General features: G+C 22.5%; 1 protein-coding gene across 1 annotated transcript in view; it reads left to right on the top strand.

Annotated features, from left to right (window-relative positions):
- Positions 1 to 20,925, top strand: part of LOC145269453 (stromelysin-2-like) — a 222,416-nt gene extending 201,491 nt beyond the window's left edge. The window contains exon 12 of the mRNA XM_080125129.1: positions 20,736 to 20,925. Within this exon, the coding sequence (XP_079981255.1) occupies positions 20,736 to 20,817 (82 nt within the window). The 3' untranslated portion in view covers positions 20,818 to 20,925. The remainder of the gene's footprint in view (positions 1 to 20,735) is intronic.
- Positions 20,926 to 23,241: the final 2,316 nt, after the last annotated feature.

The raw sequence follows: 23,241 nt of genomic DNA on the forward strand, positions 1-23,241 counted from the left end.
CGTTCTATACATCCAAAATTTATATTCGTTCTATACATCCAAAATTTATATTCGTTCTATATATTCAAAATTTATATTCGTTCTATACACCCAAAATTTATATTCGTTCTATATATCCAAAATGTATATTCGTTCTATACACCCAAAATTTATATTCGTTCTATATATCCAAAATTTATATTCGTTCTATATATCAAAAATTCATATTCGTTCTATACATCCAAAATTTATATTCGTTCTATATAGCCAAAATTTATATTCGTTCTATATATCCAAAATTTATATTCGCTTTATATATCATAAAATTTCTATTCGTTCTATATATCCAAAATTTATATTCGTTCTATATAGCCAAAATTTATATTCGTTCTATATATCCAAAATTTATATTCGTTCTATACATCCAAAATTTATATTCGTTCTATATATCAAAAATTCATATTCGTTCTATACATCCAAAATTTATATTCGTTCTATATATCCAAAATTCATATTCGTTCTATATATAAAAAATTCATATTCGTTCTATACATCCAAAATTTGTATTCGTTCTATATATCCAAAATTTATATTCATTCTATACATCCAAAATTCATATTCGTTCTATACATCAAAAATTTATATTCGTTCCATATATCCAAAATTTATATTCGCTTTATATATCCAAAATTTACATTCGTTCCATATATCAAAAATGACTATTCGTTCCATATATCCAAAATTTATATTCGTTCTATACATCCAAAATGTATATAAGTTCAATATATCCAAAATTCATGTTCGTTGTATACATCCAACATTTATATTCGTTCTATATATCTAAAATTTATATTCGTTCTATATATCCAAAATTCATATTCGTTCTATACATCCAAAATTCATATTCGTTCTATATATCCAAAATTCATATTCGTTCTATACATCCAAAATTTATATTCGTTCTATATATCCAAAATTTATATTCGTTCTATACATCCAACATTTATATTCGTTCTATATATCTAAAATTTATATTCGTTCTATATATCCAAAATTCATATTCGTTCTATACATCCAAAATTCATATTCATTCCATATATCCAACATTTATATTCGTTCTATACATCTAACATTTATATTCGTTCTATACATCCAAAATTTATATTCGTTCTATATATCCAAAATTTATATTCGTTCTATATAGCCAAAATTTATATTCGTTTTATATATGAAAATTTATATTCGTTCTATATATCAAAATTTATATGCGCTTTATATATCCAAAATTCATATTCGTTCTATATATCCAAAATTCATATTCGTTCTATACATCCAAAATGTATATTCGTTCTATATATCCAAAATTCATATTCGTTCTATACATCCAAAATTTATATTCGTTCTATACATCCAAAATTTATATTCGTTCTATACATCCAAAATTTATATTCGTTCTATATATTCAAAATTTATATTCGTTCTATACACCCAAAATTTATATTCGTTCTATATATCCAAAATGTATATTCGTTCTATATAGCCAAAATTTATATTCGTTCTATATATCCAAAATTTATATTCGCTTTATATATCATAAAATTTCTATTCGTTCTATATATCCAAAATTTATATTCGTTCTATATAGCCAAAATTTATATTCGTTCTATATATCCAAAATTTATATTCGTTCTATACATCCAAAATTTATATTCGTTCTATATATCAAAAATTCATATTCGTTCTATACATCCAAAATTTATATTCGTTCTATATATCCAAAATTCATATTCGTTCTATATATAAAAAATTCATATTTGTTCTATACATCCAAAATTTATATTCGTTCTATATATCCAAAATTTATATTCATTCTATACATCCAAAATTCATATTCGTTCTATACATCCAAAATTCATATTCGTTCTATATATCCAAAATTTATATTCGCTTTATATATCCAAAATTTACATTCGTTCCATATATCCAAAATGTATATTCGTTCCATATATCCAAAATTTATATTCGTTCTATATAGCCAAAATTTATATTCGTTCTATACATCCAAAATTCATATTCGTTCTATACATCCAAAATTTATATTCGTTCTATATATCCAAAATTTATATTCGTTCTATATATCCAAAATTCCTATTCGTTCTATACATCCAAAATTTATATTCGTTCTATATATCCAAAACTCATATTCGTTCTATACATCCAAAATTTATATTCGTTCTATATATCCAAAATTTATATTCGTTCTATACATCAAAAATTCATATTCGTTCTATATATCCAACATTCATATTCGGTCTATACATCCAAAATTTATATTCGTTCTATATATCAAAAATTCATATTCGTTCTATATATCCAAAATTTGTATTCGTTCAATACATCCAAAATTTATATTCGCTCTATATATCAAAAATTCATATTCGTTCTATACATCCAAAATTTATATTCGTTCTATATATCCAATATTTATATTCGTTCTATATATCCAAAATTCATATTCGTTCTACACATCCAAAATTTATATTCGTTCTATATAGCAAAAATTTATATTCGTTCTATACATCCAAAATTCATATTCGTTCTATACATTAAAAATTTATATTCGTTCTATATATCCAAAATTTATATTGGTTCTATATATCCAAAATTCATATTCGTTCTATATATCCAAATTTTTATTCGTTCTATATATCCAAAATTTATATTCGTTCTATATAGCCAAAATTTATATTCGTTCTATATATCCAAAATTTATATTCGTTCTATACATCCAAAATTTATATTCATTTTATATATCCAAAATTTGTATTCGTTCTATATAGCCACAATTTATATTCGTTCTATATATCAAAATTTATATTCGTTCTACATATCAAAATTTATATTCGCTTTATATATCCAAAATTTATATTCGTGCTATATATCCAACATTTATATACGTTCTATATAGCCAAAATTTATATTCGTTCTATACATCCAAAATTTATATTCGTTCTATACATCCAAAATTTATATTCGTTCTATATATCCAAAATTCATATTCGTTCTATATATCCAAAATTTATATTCGTTCTATATAGCCAAAATTTATATTCGTTCTATATAGCCAAAATTAATATTCGTTCTATATATCAACATTTATATTCGTTCTATACATCCAAAATTTATATTCGTTCTATATATCCAACATTTATATTCGTTCTATATATCCAAAATTTCTATTCATTTTAAATATCCAAAATTTATATTCGTTCTATACATCCAAAATTTATATTCGTTCTATATATCAAAAATTCATACTCGTTCTATACATCCAAAATTTATATTCGTTCTATATATCCAAAATTCATATTCGTTCTATATATAAAAAATTCATATTCGTTCTATACATCCAAAATTTATATTCGTTCTATATATCCAAAATTTATATTCATTCTATACATCAAAAATTCATATTCGTTCTATACATCAAAAATTTATATTCGTTCTATATATCCAAAATTTATATTCGCTTTATATATCCAAAATTTACATTCGTTCCATATATCCAAAATGTATATTCGTTCCATATATCCAAAATTTATATTCGTTCTATATAGCCAAAATTTATATTCGTTCTATACATCCAAAATTCATATTCGTTCTATACATCCAAAATTTATATTCGTTCTATACATCCAAAATTTATATTCGTTCTATATATCCAAAATTCATATTCGTTCTATACATCAAAAATTTATATTCGTTCTATACATCCAAAACTCATATTCGTTCTATACATCCAAAATTTATATTCGTTCTATATATCCAAAATTTATATTCGTTCTATACATCAAAAATTCATATTCGTTCTATATATCCAACATTCATATTCGTTCTATACATCCAAAATTTATATTCGTTCTATATATCCAAAATTCATATTCGTTCTATATATCCAAAATTTGTATTCGTTCTATACATCCAAAATTTATATTCGTTCTATATATCCAAAATTCATATTCGTTCTATACATCCAAAATTTATATTCGTTCTATATATCCAAAATCTATATTCGTTCTATATATCCAAAATTAATATTCTTTCTACACATCCAAAATTTATATTCGTTTTATATAGCCAAAATTTATATTCGTTCTATACATCCAAAATTCATATTCGTTCTATACATTAAAAATTTATATTCGTTCTATATATCCAAAATTTATATTGGTTCTATATATCCAAAATTCATATTCGTTCTATATATCCAAAATTTATATTCGTTCTATATAGCCAAAATTTATATTCGTTCTATATATCCAAAATTTATATTCGTTCTATACATCCAAAATTTATATTCGTTTTATATATCCAAAATTTGTATTCGTTCTATATAGCCACAATTTATATTCGTTCTATATATCAAAATTTATATTCGTTCTATATATCAAAATTTATATTCGCTTTATATATCCAAAATTTATATTCGTGCTATATATCCAACATTTGTATACGTTCTATATAGCCAAAATTTATATTCGTTCTATACATCCAAAATTTATATTCGTTCTATACATCCAAAATTTATATTCGTTCTATATATCCAAAATTCATATTCGTTCTATATATCCAAAATTTATATTCGTTCTATATAGCCAAAATTTATATTCGTTCTATATAGCCAAGATTTATATTCGTTCTATATATCAACATTTATATTCGTTCTATACATCCAAAATTTATATTCGTTCTATATATCCAACATTTATATTCGTTCTATATATCAAAAATTTATATTCATTTTAAATATCCAAAATTTATATTCGTTCTATATATCAAAAATTTATATTCGTTCTATTCATCCAAAATTTATATTCGTACTATATATCCAAAATTTATATTCGTTCTATATATCCAAAATTTATATTCGTTCTATATATCCAAAATTCATATTCGTTCTATATATCCAAAATTTATATTCGTTCTATACATCCAAAATTTATATTCGTTCTATATATCCAAAATTCATATTCGTTCTATATATCCAAAATTTATATTCGTTCTATATAGCCAAAATTTATATTCGTTCTATATAGCCAAAATTTATATTCGTTCTATATATCAAAATTTATATTCGTTCTATACATCCAAAATTAATATTCGTTCTATATATAAAAAATTCATATTCGTTCTATATATCCAAAATTTATATTCGTTCTATATAGCCAAAATTTATATTCGTTCTATATATCAAAATTTATATTCGTTCTATACATCCAAAATTTTTATTCGTTCTATATATCCAACATTTATATTCGTTCTATATATCCAAAATTTATATTAATTTATATATCAAAAATTTAGATTCGTTCTATATATCCAAAATTTATATTCGTTCTATACATCCAACATATATATTCGTTCTATATATCCAAAATTTATATTCGTTCTATATATTTAAAATTTATATTTTTTCTATATATCCAAAATTTATATTCGTTCTATATATCCAAAATTTATATTCGTTCTATATAGCAAAAAATTTATATTCGTTCTTTATATCCAAAATTTATATTCGTTCTATACATTCAAAATTTATATTCGTTCTATATATCAAAAATTCATATTCGTTCTATACATCCAAAATTTATATTCGTTCTATATATCCAAAATTCATATTCGTTCTATATATAAAAAATTCATATTCGTTCTATACATCCAACATTTATATTCGTTCTATATATCCAAAATTTATATTAATTCTATACATCCAAAATTCATATTCGTTCTATATATCCAAAATTTATATTCCTGCTATATATCCAAAATTTATACTCGCTTTATATATCCAAAATTTATATTCGTTCTATATATCAAAAATTTGTATTCGTTCTATATATTCAAAATTTATATTCGTTCTATATAGCCAAAATTTATATTCGTTCTATACATCCAAAATTCATATTCGTTCTGTATATCCAAAATTCATATTCGTTCTATACATCCAAAATTTATATTCGTTCTATATATCCAAAATTCATATTCGTTCTATACATTCAAAATTTATATTCGTTCTATACATCAAAAATTTATATTCGTTCTATACATCCAAAATTTATATTCGTTCTATATATCCAAAATTTATATTCGTTCTATACATCCAAAATTTATATTCGTTCTATATATCCAAAATTTATATTCGTTCTATATAGCCAAAATTTATATTCGTTCTATATATCCAAAATTTATATTCGCTTTATATATCCAAAATTTATATTCGTTCTATATATCCAAAATTTATATTCGTTCTATATAGCTAAAATTTATATTCGTTCTATATATCCTTAATTTATATTCGTTCTATACATCCAAAATTTATATTCGTTCTATATATCGAAAATTCATATTCGTTCTATACATCCAAAATTTATATTCGTTCTATATATCCAAAATTCATATTCGTTCTATATATACAAAATTCATATTCGTTCTATACATCCAAAATTTATATTCGTTCTATATATCCAAAATTTATATTCGTTCTATACATCCAACATTTATATTCGTTCTATATATCTAAAATTTATATTCGTTCTATATATCCAAATTTCATATTCGTTCTATACATCCAAAATTCATATTCGTTCTATATATCCAAAATTTATATTCGTTCTATACATCTAACATTTATATTCGTTCTATACATCCAAAATGTATATTCGTTCTATATATCCAAAATTTATATTCGTTCTATATAGCCAAAATTTATATTCGTTTTATATATGAAAATTTATATTCGTTCTATATATCAAAATTTATATGCGCTTTATATATCCAAAATTCATATTCGTTCTATATATCCAAAATTCATATTCGTTCTATACATCCAAAATGTATATTCGTTCTATATATCCAAAATTTATATTCGTTCTATACATCCAAAATTTATATTCGTTCTATACATCCAAAATTTATATTCGTTCTAAACATCCAAAATTTATATTCGTTCTATATATTCAAAATCTATATTCGTTCTATACACCCAAAATTTATATTCGTTCTATATATCCAAAATGTATATTCGTTCTATATAGCCAAAATTTATATTCGTTCTATATATCCAAAATTTATATTCGCTTTATATATCATAAAATTTATATTCGTTCTATATATCCAAAATTTATATTCGTTCTATATAGCCAAAATTTATATTCGTTCTATATATCCAAAATTTATATTTTTTCTATACATCCAAAATTTATATTCGTTCTATATATCAAAAATTCATATTCGTTCTATACATCCACAATTTATATTCGTTCTATATATCCAAAATTCATATTCGTTCTATATATAAAAAATTCATATTCGTTCTATACATCCAAAATTTATATTCGTTCTATATATCCAAAATTTATATTCATTCTATACATCCAAAATTAATATTCGTTCTATACATCCAAAATTTATATTCGTTCTATATATCCAAAATTTATATTCGCTTTATATATCCAAAATTTACATTCGTTCTATATATCCAAAATGTATATTCGTTCCATATATCCAAAATTTATATTCGTTCTATATAGCCAAAATTTATATTCGTTCTATACATCCAAAATTCATATTCGTTCTATACATCAAAAATTTATATTCGTTCTATATATCCAAAATTTATATTCGTTCTATATATCCAAAATTTATATTCGTTCTATACATCCAAAATTTATATTCGTTCTATATATCCAAAACTCATATTCGTTCTATACATCCAAAATTTATATTCGTTCTATATATCCAAAATTTATATTCGTTCTATACATCAAAAATTCATATTCGTTCTATATATCCAACATTCATATTCGTTCTTTACATCCAAAATTTATATTCGTTCTATATATCCAAAATTCATATTCGTTCTATATATCCAAAATTTGTATTCGTTCTATACATCCAAAATTTATATTCGTTCTATATATCCCAAATTCATATTCGTTCTATACATCCAAAATTTATATTCGTTCTATATATCCAAAATTTATATTCGTTCTATATATCCAAAATTCATATTCGTTCTACACATCCAAAATTTATATTCGTTCTATATATCCAAAATTTATATTCGCTTTATATATCGAAAAATTATATTCGTTCTATATATCCAAAATTTATATTCGTTCTATATATCCAAAATTTATATTCGTTCTATGTAGCCAAAATGTATATTCGTTCTATACATCCAAAATTTATATTCGTTCCATACATCCAAAATTTATGTTCGTTCTATATATCCAAAATTTATATTCGTTCTATATATCCAAAATAATTATTCGTTCTATACATCCAAAATTTATATTCGTTCTATATATCCAAAATTAATATTCGTTCTATACATCCAAAATTTATATTCGTTCTATATATCCAAAATTCATGTTCGTTCTATGTATCCAAAATTTATATTCGTTCTATACATCCAAAATTTATATTCGTTCTATATATCCAAAATTCATATTCGTTCTATACATCCAAAATTTATATTCGTTCTATATAGCCAAAATTTATATTCGCTTTATATATCCAAAATTTATATTCGTTCTATATATCCAAAATTTATATTCGTTCTATACATCCAAAATTGGTATTCGTTCTATATATCCAAAATTTATATTCGTTCTATATATCCAAAATTTATATTCGTTCTATGTATCCAAAATTTATATTCGTTCTATACATCAAAAATTAATATTCGTTCTATACATCCAAAATATATATTCGTTCTATATAGCCAAAATGTATATTCGTTCTATATATCCAAAATTTATATTTGCTTTATATATCCAAAATTTATATTCGTTCTATATATCAAAATTTATATTCGTTCTATATATCAAAATTTATAATCGTTCTATATATCCCAAATTTATATTTATTCTATACATCCAAAATTCATATTCGTTCTATACATCCAAAATTTATATTCGTTCTATATATCCAAAATTTATATTCGCTTTATATATCGAAAATTTATATTCGTTCTATATATCCAAAATTTATATTCGTTCTATATATCCAAAATTTATATTCGTTCTATATAGCCAAAATTTATATTCGTTCTATACATCCAAAATTCATATTCGTTCTATACATCCAAAATGTATGTTCGTTCTATATATCCAAAATTTATATTCGTTCTATATATCCAAAATTCACATTCGTTCTATACATCCAAAATTTATATTCGTTCTATATATCCAAAATTCATATTCGTTCTATACATCCAAAATTTATATTCGTTCTATATATCCAAAATTCATATTCGTTCTATACATCCAAAATTTATATTCGTTCTATATTGCCAAAATTTATATTCGCTTTATATATCAAAAATTCATATTCGTTCTATATATCCAAAATTTATATTCGTTCTATACATCCAAAATTGGTATTCGTTCTATATATCCAAAATTTATATTCGTTCTATATATCCAATATTTATATTCGTTCTATGTATCCAAAATTTATATTCGTTCTATATATCCAAAATTTATATTCGTTCTATACATCCAAAATTAATATTCGTTCTATACATCCAAAATATATATTCGTTCTATATAGCCAAAATATATATTCGTTCTATATATCCAAAATTTATATTTGCTTTATATATCCAAAATTTATATTCGTTCTATATATCCAAAATATATATTCGTTCTATATAGCCAAAATTTATATTCGTTCTATATATCCAAAATTTATATTCGTTCTATACATCCAAAATTTATATTCGTTCTATACAGCCAAAATTTATATTCGTTCTATATATCCAAAATTTATATTCGTTCTATATAGCCAAAATTTATATTCTTTCTATATATCAAAATTTATATTCGTTCTATATATCAAAATTGATATTCACTTTATATATCCAAAATTTATATTCGTTCTATATATAAAAATTTATATTCGTTTTATACATCCAAAATTTATATTCGTTCTATATATCCAAAATTTGTATTCGTTCTATATATCCAAAATTTATATTCGTACTATATAGCCAAAATATATATTCGTTCTATATATCCAAAATTGATATTCGTTATATACATCCAAAATTTATATTCGTTCCATATAGCCAAAATTTATATTAGTTCTATACATTCAAAATTCATATTCGTTCTATACATCCACAATTTATATTCGTTCTGTATATCCAAAATTTATATTCGTCCTATATATCCAAAATTCATATTCGTTCTATATATCAAAAATTTATATTCGTTCTATATATCCAAAACTTATATGTGTTCTATATAGCCAAAATTTATATTTGTTCTATATATTCAAAATTTATATTCGTTCTATACATCCAAAATTTATATTAGTTCTATACATCCAAAATTTATATTCGTTCTATATATCCAAAATTTATATTCGTTCTATATAGCCAAAATTTATATTCGTTCTATATATCAAAATTTATATTCTTTCTATATATCAAAATTTATATTCGTTCTATATATCCCAAATTTATATTTATTCTATACATCCAAAATTCATATTCGTTCTATACATCCAAAATTTATATTCGTTCTATATATCCAAAATTTATATTCGCTTTATATATCGAAAATTTATATTCGTTCTATATATCCAAAATTTATATTCGTTCTATATATCCAAAATTTATATTCGTTCTATATAGCCAAAATTTATATTCGTTCTATACATCCAAAATTCATATTCGTTCTATACATCCAAAATGTACGTTCGTTCTATATATCCAAAATTTATATTCGTTCTATATATCCAAAATTCACATTCGTTCAATGCATCCAAAATTTATATTCGTTCTATATATTCAAAATTCATATTCGTTCTATACATCCAAAATTTATATTCGTTCTATCTATCCAAAATTCATATTCGTTCTATATATCCAAAATTTATATTCGTTCTATACATCCAAAATTTATATTCGTTCTATATATTCAAAATTCATATTCGTTCTATACATCCAAAATTTATATTCGTTCTATATAGCCAAAATTTATATTCGCTTTATATATCCAAAATTCATATTCGTTCTATATATCCAAAATTTATATTCGTTCTATACATCCAAAATTGGTATTCGTTCTATATATCCAAAATTTATATTCGTTCTATATATCCAAAATTTATATTCGTTCTATGTATCCAAAATGTATATTCGTTCTATACATCAAAAATTAATATTCGTTCTATACATCCAAAATATATATTCGTTCTATATAGCCAAAATGTATATTCGTTCTATATATCCAAAATTTATATTTGCTTTATATATCCAAAATTTATATTCGTTCTATATATCAAAATTTATATTCGTTCTATATATCAAAATTTATATTCGTTCTATATATCCCAAATTTATATTTATTCTATACATCCAAAATTCATATTCGTTCTATACATCCAAAATTTATATTCGTTCTATATATCCAAAATTTATATTCGCTTTATATATCGAAAATTTATATTCGTTCTATATATCCAAAATTTATATTCGTTCTATATATCCAAAATTTATATTCGTTCTATATAGCCAAAATTTATATTCGTTCTATACATCCAAAATTCATATTCGTTCTATACATCCAAAATGTATGTTCGTTCTATATATCCAAAATTTATATTCGTTCTATATATCCAAAATTCACATTCGTTCTATACATCCAAAATTTATATTCGTTCTATATATCCAAAATTCATATTCGTTCTATACATCCAAAATTTATATTCGTTCTATATATCCAAAATTCATATTCGTTCTATACATCCAAAATTTATATTCGTTCTATATAGCCAAAATTTATATTCGCTTTATATATCAAAAATTCATATTCGTTCTATATATCCAAAATTTATATTCGTTCTATACATCCAAAATTGGTATTCGTTCTATATATCCAAAATTTATATTCGTTCTATATATCCAATATTTATATTCGTTCTATGTATCCAAAATTTATATTCGTTCTATATATCCAAAATTTATATTCGTTCTATACATCCAAAATTCATATTCGTTCTATACATCCAAAATATATATTCGTTCTATATAGCCAAAATATATATTCGTTCTATATATCCAAAATTTATATTTGCTTTATATATCCAAAATTTACATTCGTTCTATATATCCAAAATATATATTCGTTCTATATAGCCAAAATTTATATTCGTTCTATATATCCAAAATTTATATTCGTTCTATACATCCAAAATTTATATTCGTTCTATACAGCCAAAATTTATATTCGTTCTATATATCCAAAATTTATATTCGTTCTATATAGCCAAAATTTATATTCTTTCTATATATCAAAATTTATATTCGTTCTATATATCAAAATTGATATTCACTTTATATATCCAAAATTTATATTCGTTCTATATATAAAAATTTATATTCGTTTTATACATCCAAAATTTGTATTCGTTCTATATATCCAAAATTTGTATTCGTTCTATATATCCAAAATTTATATTCGTACTATATAGCCAAAATATATATTCGTTCTATATATCCAAAATTGATATTCGTTCTATACATCCAAAATTTATATTCGTTCCATATAGCCAAAATTTATATTCGTTCTATACATTCAAAATTCATATTCGTTCTATACATCCACAATTTATATTCGTTCTGTATATCCAAAATTTATATTCGTTCTATATATCCAAAATTCATATTCGTTCTATATATCAAAAATTTATATTCGTTCTATATATCCAAAACTTATATGTGTTCTATATAGCCAAAATTTATATTTGTTCTATATATTCAAAATTTATATTCGTTCTATACATCCAAAATTTATATTAGTTCTATACATCCAAAATTTATATTCGTTCTATATATCCAAAATTCATATTCGTTCTATATAGCCAAAATTTATATTCGTTCTATATATCAAAATTTATATTCGTTCTATATATCAAAATTTATATTCGTTCTATATATCCCAAATTTATATTTATTCTATACATCCAAAATTCATATTCGTTCTATACATCCAAAATTTATATTCGTTCTATATATCCAAAATTTATATTCGCTTTATATATCGAAAATTTATATTCGTTCTATATATCCAAAATTTATATTCGTTCTATATATCCAAAATTTATATTCGTTCTATATAGCCAAAATTTATATTCGTTCTATACATCCAAAATTCATATTCGTTCTATACATCCAAAATGTATGTTCGTTCTATATATCCAAAATTTATATTCGTTCTATATATCCAAAATTCACATTCGTTCAATGCATCCAAAATTTATATTCGTTCTATATATCCAAAATTCATATTCGTTCTATACATCCAAAATTTATATTCGTTCTATCTATCCAAAATTCATATTCGTTCTATATATCCAAAATTTATATTCGTTCTATACATCCAAAATTTATATTCGTTCTATATATTCAAAATTCATATTCGTTCTATACATCCAAAATTTATATTCGTTCTATATAGCCAAAATTTATATTCGCTTTATATATCCAAAATTCATATTCGTTCTATATATCCAAAATTTATATTCGTTCTATACATCCAAAATTGGTATTCGTTCTATATATCCAAAATTTATATTCGTTCTATATATCCAATATTTATATTCGTTCTATGTATCCAAAATTTATATTCGTTCTATATACTCAAAATTTATATTCGTTCTATACATCCAAAATTAATATTCGTTCTATACATCGAAAATATATATTCGTTCTATATAGCCAAAATATATATTCGTTCTATATATCCAAAATTTATATTTGCTTTATATATCCAAAATTTATATTCGTTCTATATATCCAAAATATATATTCGTTCTATATAGCCAAAATTTATATTCGTTCTATATATCCAAAATTTATATTCGTTCTATACATCCAAAATTTATATTCGTTCTATACAGCCAAAATTTATATTCGTTCTATATATCCAAAATTTATATTCGTTCTATATAGCCAAAATTTATATTCTTTCTATATATCAAAATTTATATTCGTTCTATATATCAAAATTGATATTCACTTTATATATCCAAAATTTATATTCGTTCTATATATAAAAATTTATATTCGTTTTATACATCCAAAATTTATATTCGTTCTATATATCCAAAATTTGTATTCGTTCTATATATCCAAAATTTATATTCGTACTATATAGCCAAAATATATATTCGTTCTATATATCCAAAATTGATATTCGTTCTATACATCCAAAATTTATATTCGTTCCATATAGCCAAAATTTATATTCGTTCTATACATCCAAAATTCATATTCGTTCTATACATCCAAAATTTATATTCGTTCTATATATCCAAAATTTATATTCGTTCTATATATCCAAAATTCATATTCGTTCTATATAGCCCAAATATATATTCGTTCTATATATCGAAAATTTATATTCGTTCTATCTAGCAAAAATTTATATTCGTTCTATATATCCAAAAGTTGTATTCGTTCTATACATCCAAAATTTATATTCGTTCTATACATCCAAAATTTATATTCGTTCTATGTATCCAAAATTTATATTCGTTCTCTATAGCCAAAATTTATATTCGTTCTATATATCAAAATTTTTATTCGTTCTATATATCAAAATTTATATTCGCTTTATATATCCAAAATTCATATTCGTTCTATATATCCAAAATTTATATTCGTTCCATACATCCAAATTTTATATTCGTTCTATATATCCAAATTTCATATTCGTTCTATACATCCAAAATTTATATTCGTTCTGTATAGCCAAAATTTATATTCGTTCTATATATCCAAAATTCATATTCGTTCTATACATCCAAAATTATTATTCGTTCTATATATCCAAAATTTATATTCGTTCTATACATCCAAAATTCATATTCGTTCTATACATCCACAATTTATATTCGTTCTGTATATCCAAAATTTATATTCGTTCTATATATCCAAAATTCATATTCGTTCTATATATCAAAAATTTATATTCGTTCTATATATCCAAAACTTATATGTGTTCTATATTGCCAAAATTTATATTTGTTCTATATATTCAAAATTTATATTCGTTCTATACATCCAAAATTTATATTAGTTCTATACATCCAAAATTTATATTCGTTCTATATATCCAAAATTTATATTCGTTCTATATAGCCAAAATTTATATTCGTTCTATATATCAAAATTTATATTCGTTCTATATATCAAAATTTATATTCGTTCTATATATCCCAAATTTATATTTATTCTATACATCACCAATTCATATTCGTTCTATACATCCAAAATTTATATTCGTTCTATGTATCAAAAATTTATATTCGCTTTATATATCGAAAATTTATATTCGTTCTATATATCCAAAATTTATATTCGTTCTATATATCCAAAATTTATATTCGTTCTATATAGCCAAAATTTATATTCGTTCTATACATCCAAAATTCATATTCGTTCTATACATCCAAAATGTATGTTCGTTCTATATATCCAAAATTTATATTCGTTCTATATATCCAAAATTCATATTCGTTCTATACATCCAAAATTTTTATTCGTTCTATATATCCAAAATTCATATTCGTTCTATACATCCAAAATTTATATTCGTTCTATATATCCAAAATTCATATTCGTTCTATATATCCAAAATTTATATTCGTTCTATACATCCAAAATTTATATTCGTTCTATATATCCAAAATTCATATTCGTTCTATACATCCAAAATTGATATTCGTTCTATATAGCCAAAATTTATATTCGCTTTATATATCCAAAATTCATATTCGTTCTATATATCCAAAATTTATATTCGTTCTATACATCCAAAATTGGTATTCGTTCTATATATCCAAAATTCATATTCGTTCTATATATCCAAAATTTATATTCGTTCTATGTATCCAAAATTTATATTCGTCCTATATATCCAAAATTTATATTCGTTCTATACATCCAAAATTAATATTCGTTCTATACATCCAAAATATATATTCGTTCTATATAGCCAAAATTTATATTCGTTCTATATATCCAAAATTTTTATTTGCTTTATATATCCAAAATTTATATTCGTTCTATATATCCAAAATTTATATTCGTTCTATATAGCCAAAATTTATATTCGTTCTATATATCCAAAATTTATATTCGTTCTATACAGCCAAAATTTATATTCGTTCTATATATCCAAAATTTATATTCGTTCTATATAGCCAAAATTTATATTCTTTCTATATATCAAAATTTATATTCGTTCTATATATCAAAATTGATATTCGCCTTATATATCCAAAATTTATATTCGTTCTATATATAAAAATTTATATTCGTTTTATACATCCAAAATTTATATTCGTTCTATATATCAAAAATTTATATTCGTTCTATATATCCAAAATTTATATTCGTTCTATATAGCCAAAATTTATATTGTTCTATATATCCAAAATTGATATTCGTTCTATACATCCAAAATTTATATTCGTTCTATGTAGCCAAAATTTATATTCGTTCTATACATCCAAAATTCATATTCGTTCTATACATCCAAAATTTATATTCGTTCCATATATCCAAAATTTATATTTGTTCTATATATCCAAAATTTATATTCGTTCCATACATCCAAAATTTATATTCGTTCTATATATCCAAAATTCATATTCGTTCTATACATCCAAAATTTATATTCGTTCTGTATAGCCAAAATTTATATTCGTTCTATATATCCAAAATTCATATTCGTTCTATACATCCAAAATTTATATTCGTTCTATATAGCCAAAATTTATATTCGTTCTATACATCCAAAAGTCATATTCGTTCAATACATCCACAATTTATATTCGTTCTGTATATCCAAAATTTATATTCGTTCCATATATCCAAAATTCATATTCGTTCTATATATCACAAATTTATATTCGTTCTATATATCCAAAACTTATATGTGTTTTATATAGCCAAAATTTATATTCGTTCTATATATCCAAAATTTATAATCGTTCTATACATTCAAAATTTATATTACTTCTATACATCCAAAATGTATATTCGTTCTATATATCCAAAATTTATATTCGTTCTATATAGCCAAAATTTATATTCGTTCTATATATCAAAATTTATATTCGTTCTATATATCAAAATTTATATTCCTTCTATATATCAAAATTTATACTCGCTTTATATATCCAAAATTTATATTCGTTCTATATATCCACAATTTATATTCGTTCTATACATCCAAAATTAATATTCGTTCTATATATCCAAAATTTATATTCGTTCTATATATCGAAAATTTATAATCGTTCTATATAGCCAAAGTTTATATTCGTTCTATATATCCAAAATTTATATTTTGTCTATACATCCAAAATTTATATTCGTTCTATACATCAAAAATTTATATTCGTTCTATAAGGCCAAAATTTATATTCGTTCTATATATCCAAAATTTATATTCGTTCTATATAGCCAAAATTTATATTCGTTCTATATAGCCACAATTTATATTCGTTCTCTATATCAAAATTTATATTCGTTCTATGTATCCAAAATTTATATTCGTTCTATATAGCCAAAATTTATATTCGTTCTATACATCCAAAATTTATATTCGTTCTATACATCCAAAATTTATATTCGTTCTATATAGCCAAAATTTATATTCGTTCTATATAGCCAAAATTTATATTCGTTCTATATAGCCCAAAATTTATATTCGTTCTATATATCAAAATTTATATTCGTTCTATATATCAAAATTTATATTCGTTCTATACATCCAAAATTTATATTCGTTCTATATATCCTAAAGTCATATTCGTTCTATGTATCCAAAATGTATATTCGTTCTATATAGCCAAAATTTATATTCGTTCTATATAGCCAAAATTTATATTCGTTCTATATATCAAAATTTATATTCGTTCTATACATCCAAAATTTATGTTCGTTCTATATATCCAAAATTCATATTCGTTCTATATATCCAAAATTTATATTCGTGCTGTATATCCAACATTTATATTCGTTCTATATAGCCAAAATTTATATTCGTTCTATACATCCAAAATTTATATTCGTTCTATATATCCAAAATTCATATTCGTTCTATATATCCAAAATTTATATTCGTTCTATATAGCCAAAATTTATATTCGTTCTATATTGCCAAAATTTATATTCGTTCTATATATCAAAATTTATATTCGTTCTATACATCCAAAATTTATATTCGTTCTATATATCCAACATTTATATTCGTTCTATATATCCAAAATTTATATTCATTTTAAATATCCAAAATTTATATTCGTTCTATATATCCAAAATTTATATTCGTTCTATTCATCCAAAATTTATATTCGTTCTATATATCCTAAATTTATATTCGTTCTATATATCCAAAATTTATATTCGTTCTATATATCCAAAATTCATATTCGTTGTATATATCCAAAATTTAAATTGTTTCTATACATCCAAAATTTATATTCGTTCTATATATCCAAAATTCATATTCGTTCTATATATCCAAAATTTATATTCGTTCTATATAGCCAAAATTTATATTCGTTCTATATAGCCAAAATTTATATTCGCTCTATATATCAAAATTTATATTCGTTCTATACATCCAAAATTAATATTCGTTTTATATATCAAAAATTCATATTCGTTCTATATATCCAAAATTTATATTCGTTCTATATAGCCAAAATTTATATTCGTTCTATATAGCCAAAATTTATATTCGTTCTATATATCAAAATTTATATTCGTTCTATACATCCAAAATTTATATTCGTTCTATATATCCAACATTTATATTCGTTCTATTAATCCAAAATTTATATTCATTTTTTATATCAAAAATTTATATTCGTTCTATATATCCAAAATTTATATTCGTTCTATACATCCAACATTTATATTCGTTCTATATATCCAAAATTTATATTCGTTCTATATATTTAAAATTTATATTTTTTCTATATATCCAAAATTTATATTCGTTCTATAGATCCAAAATTTATATTCGTTCTATACATCCAAAATTTATATTCGTTCTATACATCAAAAATTTATATTCGTTCTATATATCCAAAATTTATATTCGTTCTATATAGCCAAAATTTATATTCGTTCTATATAGCCAAAATTTGTATTCGTTCTATATAGCCAAAATTTATATTCGTTCTATATATCAAAATTTATATTCGTTCTATGTATCCAAAATTTATATTCGTTCTATACATCCAAAATTCATATTCGTTCTATATATCCAAAATTTATATTCGTTCTATAGATCCAAAATTCATATTCGTTCTATATATCCAAAATTTATATTCGTTCTATGTATCCAAAATTCATATTCGTTCTATATATCCAAAATTTATATTCGTTCTATACATCCAAAATTTATATTCGTTCTATACATCCAAAATTCATATTCGTTCTATATATCCAAAATTTATATTCGTTCTATACATCCAAAATTCATATTCGTTCTATATATCCAAAATTTATATTCTTTCTATATATCCAAAATTCATATTCGTTCTATATATCCAAAATTTATATTCGTTCTTTATATCCAAAATTCATATTCGTTCTATATATCCAAAATTCATATTCGTTCTATGTATCCAAAATTTATATTCGTTCTTTATATCCAAAATTTATATTAGTTCTATATAGCCAAAATTTATATTCGTTCTATATAGCCAAAATTTATAATCGTTCTATATATCAAAATTTATATTCGTTCTATGTATCCAAAATTTATATTCGTTCTATATATCCAACATGTATATTCGTTCTATATATCCAAAATTTATATTCGTTCTATATATCCAAAATTTATATTCGTTCTATATAGCCAAAATTTATATTCGTTCTATATAGCCAACATTTATATTCGTTCTATATAGCCAAAAATCATATTCGTTCTATATAGCCAAAATTTATGTTCGTTCTATATATCCAAAATTAATATTTGTTCTATACATCCAAAATTTATATTCGTTCTATACATCCAAAATTCATATGCATTCCTTATATCCAAAATTCATATTCGTTCTATGTATCCAAAATTTATATTCGTTCTATACATACAAAATTTATATTCGTTCTATACATCCAAAATTTATATTCGGTCTATACATCCAAAATTTATAGTCGTTCTATATATCAAAATTTATATTCGTTCTATATATCCAAAATTTATATTCGTTCTATACATCCAAAATTTATATTCGTTCTATATATCCAAAATTTATATTCGTTCTATATATCCAACATTTATATTCGTTCTATATATCCAAAATTTATATTCATTGTATATATCCAAAATTTATATTCGTTCTATATATCCAAAATTTATATTCGTTTTATATATCCAAAATTTATATTCGTTCTATATATCCAAAATTCATATTCGTTCTATATTGTCAAAATTTATATTCGTTCTATATATCCAAAATTTATATTCGTTCTATACATCCAAAATTTATATTCGTTCTATGTTTTCAAAATGTATATATGTTCTATATATCAAAATTTATATATACATCCAAAAAGACGACAATTATCAAGTAAAAAAATACCAGCACATTAATTTGGTTTTTTTTTTTACATGTCTTACTTTTATGTCTTGACATATTTTGTTGGTTTCTTTTAGGTATTACAAGTTGGATAACGTCAACAGGGCAGTCCAAAAAGGTTACCCGAAAGGAACAGCAGGAACCTGGTTGCGCTGTTAACTCGTCCGTAGGATTTCTTTTTAATGCCATCTTTGATGTCGAGTAATATTCTGTGCGGTTTAAGTGAATTTCTGTAGGATGTAGGAAAAATAAATACTGGAAATATCATTAAATGTTCTATTATTTTTTATTGTTTATTTTTATTCATTAAATATTCTATTATTTATAACGTTTTTTTATAATCATTAAATATTCCATTATTTTTATTGTTTTTTATAATCATTAAATATTCCATTAGTTTATTTTTTTTTATAATCATTAAATATTCCATTATTTTTATTGTTTATTTATATTCATTAAATATTCCATTATTTTTATTGTTTTTTATAATCATTAAATATTCCATTATTTTTATTGTTTTTTATAATCATTAAATATTCCATTATTTTTATTGTTTTTTATAATCATTAAATATTCCATTATTTTTATTGTTTTTTATAATCATTAAATATTCCATTATTGTTATTGTTTTTTATAATCATTAAATATTCTATTATTTTTATTGTTTTTTATAATCATTAAATATTCTATTATTTTTATTGTTTTTTATAATCATTAAATATTCCATTATTTTTATTGTTTTTTATAATCATTAAATATTCCATTATTTTTATTGTTTTTTATAATCATTAAATATTCCATTATTTTTATTGTTTATTTATATTTATTAAATATTCCATTATTTTTATTGTTTTTTATAATCATTAAATATTCCATTAGTTTATTTTTTTTTATAATCATTAAATATTCCATTATTTTTATTGTTTTTTATAATCATTAAATATTCCATTATTTTTATTGTTTTTTATAATCATTAAATATTCCATTATTTTTATTGTTTTTTATAATCATTAAATATTCCATTATTTTTATTGTTTATTTATATTTATTAAATATTCCATTATTTTTATTGTTTTTTATAATCATTAAATATTCCATTATTTTTATTGTTTTTTATAATCATTAAATATTCCATTATTTTTATTGTTTTTTAAAATCATTAAATATTCCATTATTTTTATTGTTTTTTATAATCATTAAATATTCCATTATTTTTATTGTTTTTTATAATCATTAAATATTCTATTATTTTTATTGTTTATTTATATTTATTAAATATGCTATTATTTATATTGTTTTTTTTATAATCATTTAATATTCTATTACTGATATTGTTTTTTTATAACCATTAAATATTCTAGTATTTTTATCGTCATTATTACAATACGTTTATATCCGCTTGTTGATTTGTGTTCGTGCAGTATCTGGGTATGTTGCGTTCTATATTTAACTAACTTCTACTACAGGATGGAACGATGAAATTGTCGCCCTAGAAAAGACGAAATGATTCCATTTCCATTTAATCAAAACCGGTTTTCTTTTTCTGATGCAGACCATCTACTAGTTGGCCAGTTGTGTACAAATCCTGAGAGCGATAGGTGCCTTCTGTCATGTCTGAAAGTGGCACAATGTTCAATGAGTGAGATCGGAGATGTGCCGCCGTACAACTCATGCTCTCTACCGATCCAAGTTATGACAACAGGACCATTGCCAACACCCTCAAAATGCATCGCTGGATTGCCATGAATAACAAGGACATGCCCAGGGTGAAGAAAACAATGTTTCCAGTCACGGTTATGATCTTTGGTGTGGTTTTAAGTGAGGGCCACATCATGCCACCTCACATCTTTGAAGTTGGCTTGAGAGTGAACAGCAACGTGTACCTGGATGTGCTGAAGAGTGTGGTGCTCCCCTGATACACTCAGGTGACCGCTGGTAGACCTTGGATGTGGCAGCAGGACAGTGCCAGCCAACAAGTCCAAAGAGATCCAGGCTTAGCTTCAAGTGTGCTACAACTTTGTACTCCTCTCTCACTGGTCCCTTCGTAGCTTAGTGGGGGATGCCCTATTCTCTTCCCTGCAACCTCTTTCCCACAGAAGAGGCGTTGCGAGCCTGTCTCTGCTTTATCGTTATTTTCATGGCAGGTACTCATCCGAGTTTCAATCCATGGTCCCCTCTCGCCAAACTTTCACGAAAAACACTCGTCTAGTCAAAACCACCATACACAATTTCCCACATCTTTATCTATGCCTAAACCTAAATGTAGATTCCACGAACAATGTTTCTTTCTTAGAACTATACGCCCGTGGAACTCTCTTCCGATCGCCTGTTTTTCAGCTGACTACAATCTGATAGTCTTCAAGTCCAATGTAAACAAGTTCTTGATGAACCGTCCCCCTAAGTAATTTACAAAATTCCCACTACTTATGTTTACTACGCTATAATCAAAATGACTAATGTACACCTATTAACCCTGATCTCTATCTCTGACCTGAACCCACTGGACTACTTCATTTTGTCATACATGGAGAACATCACCAACATGACCTCTCACAATACCAAAGCCAGCCTGATCGCTGCCAT

The sequence above is a fragment of the Euprymna scolopes genome, chromosome 45 (genome assembly GCF_053919585.1).
Source record: "Euprymna scolopes isolate OS-2025 chromosome 45, ASM5391958v1, whole genome shotgun sequence".
Lineage (NCBI taxonomy): Eukaryota > Metazoa > Mollusca > Cephalopoda > Sepiida > Sepiolidae > Euprymna > Euprymna scolopes.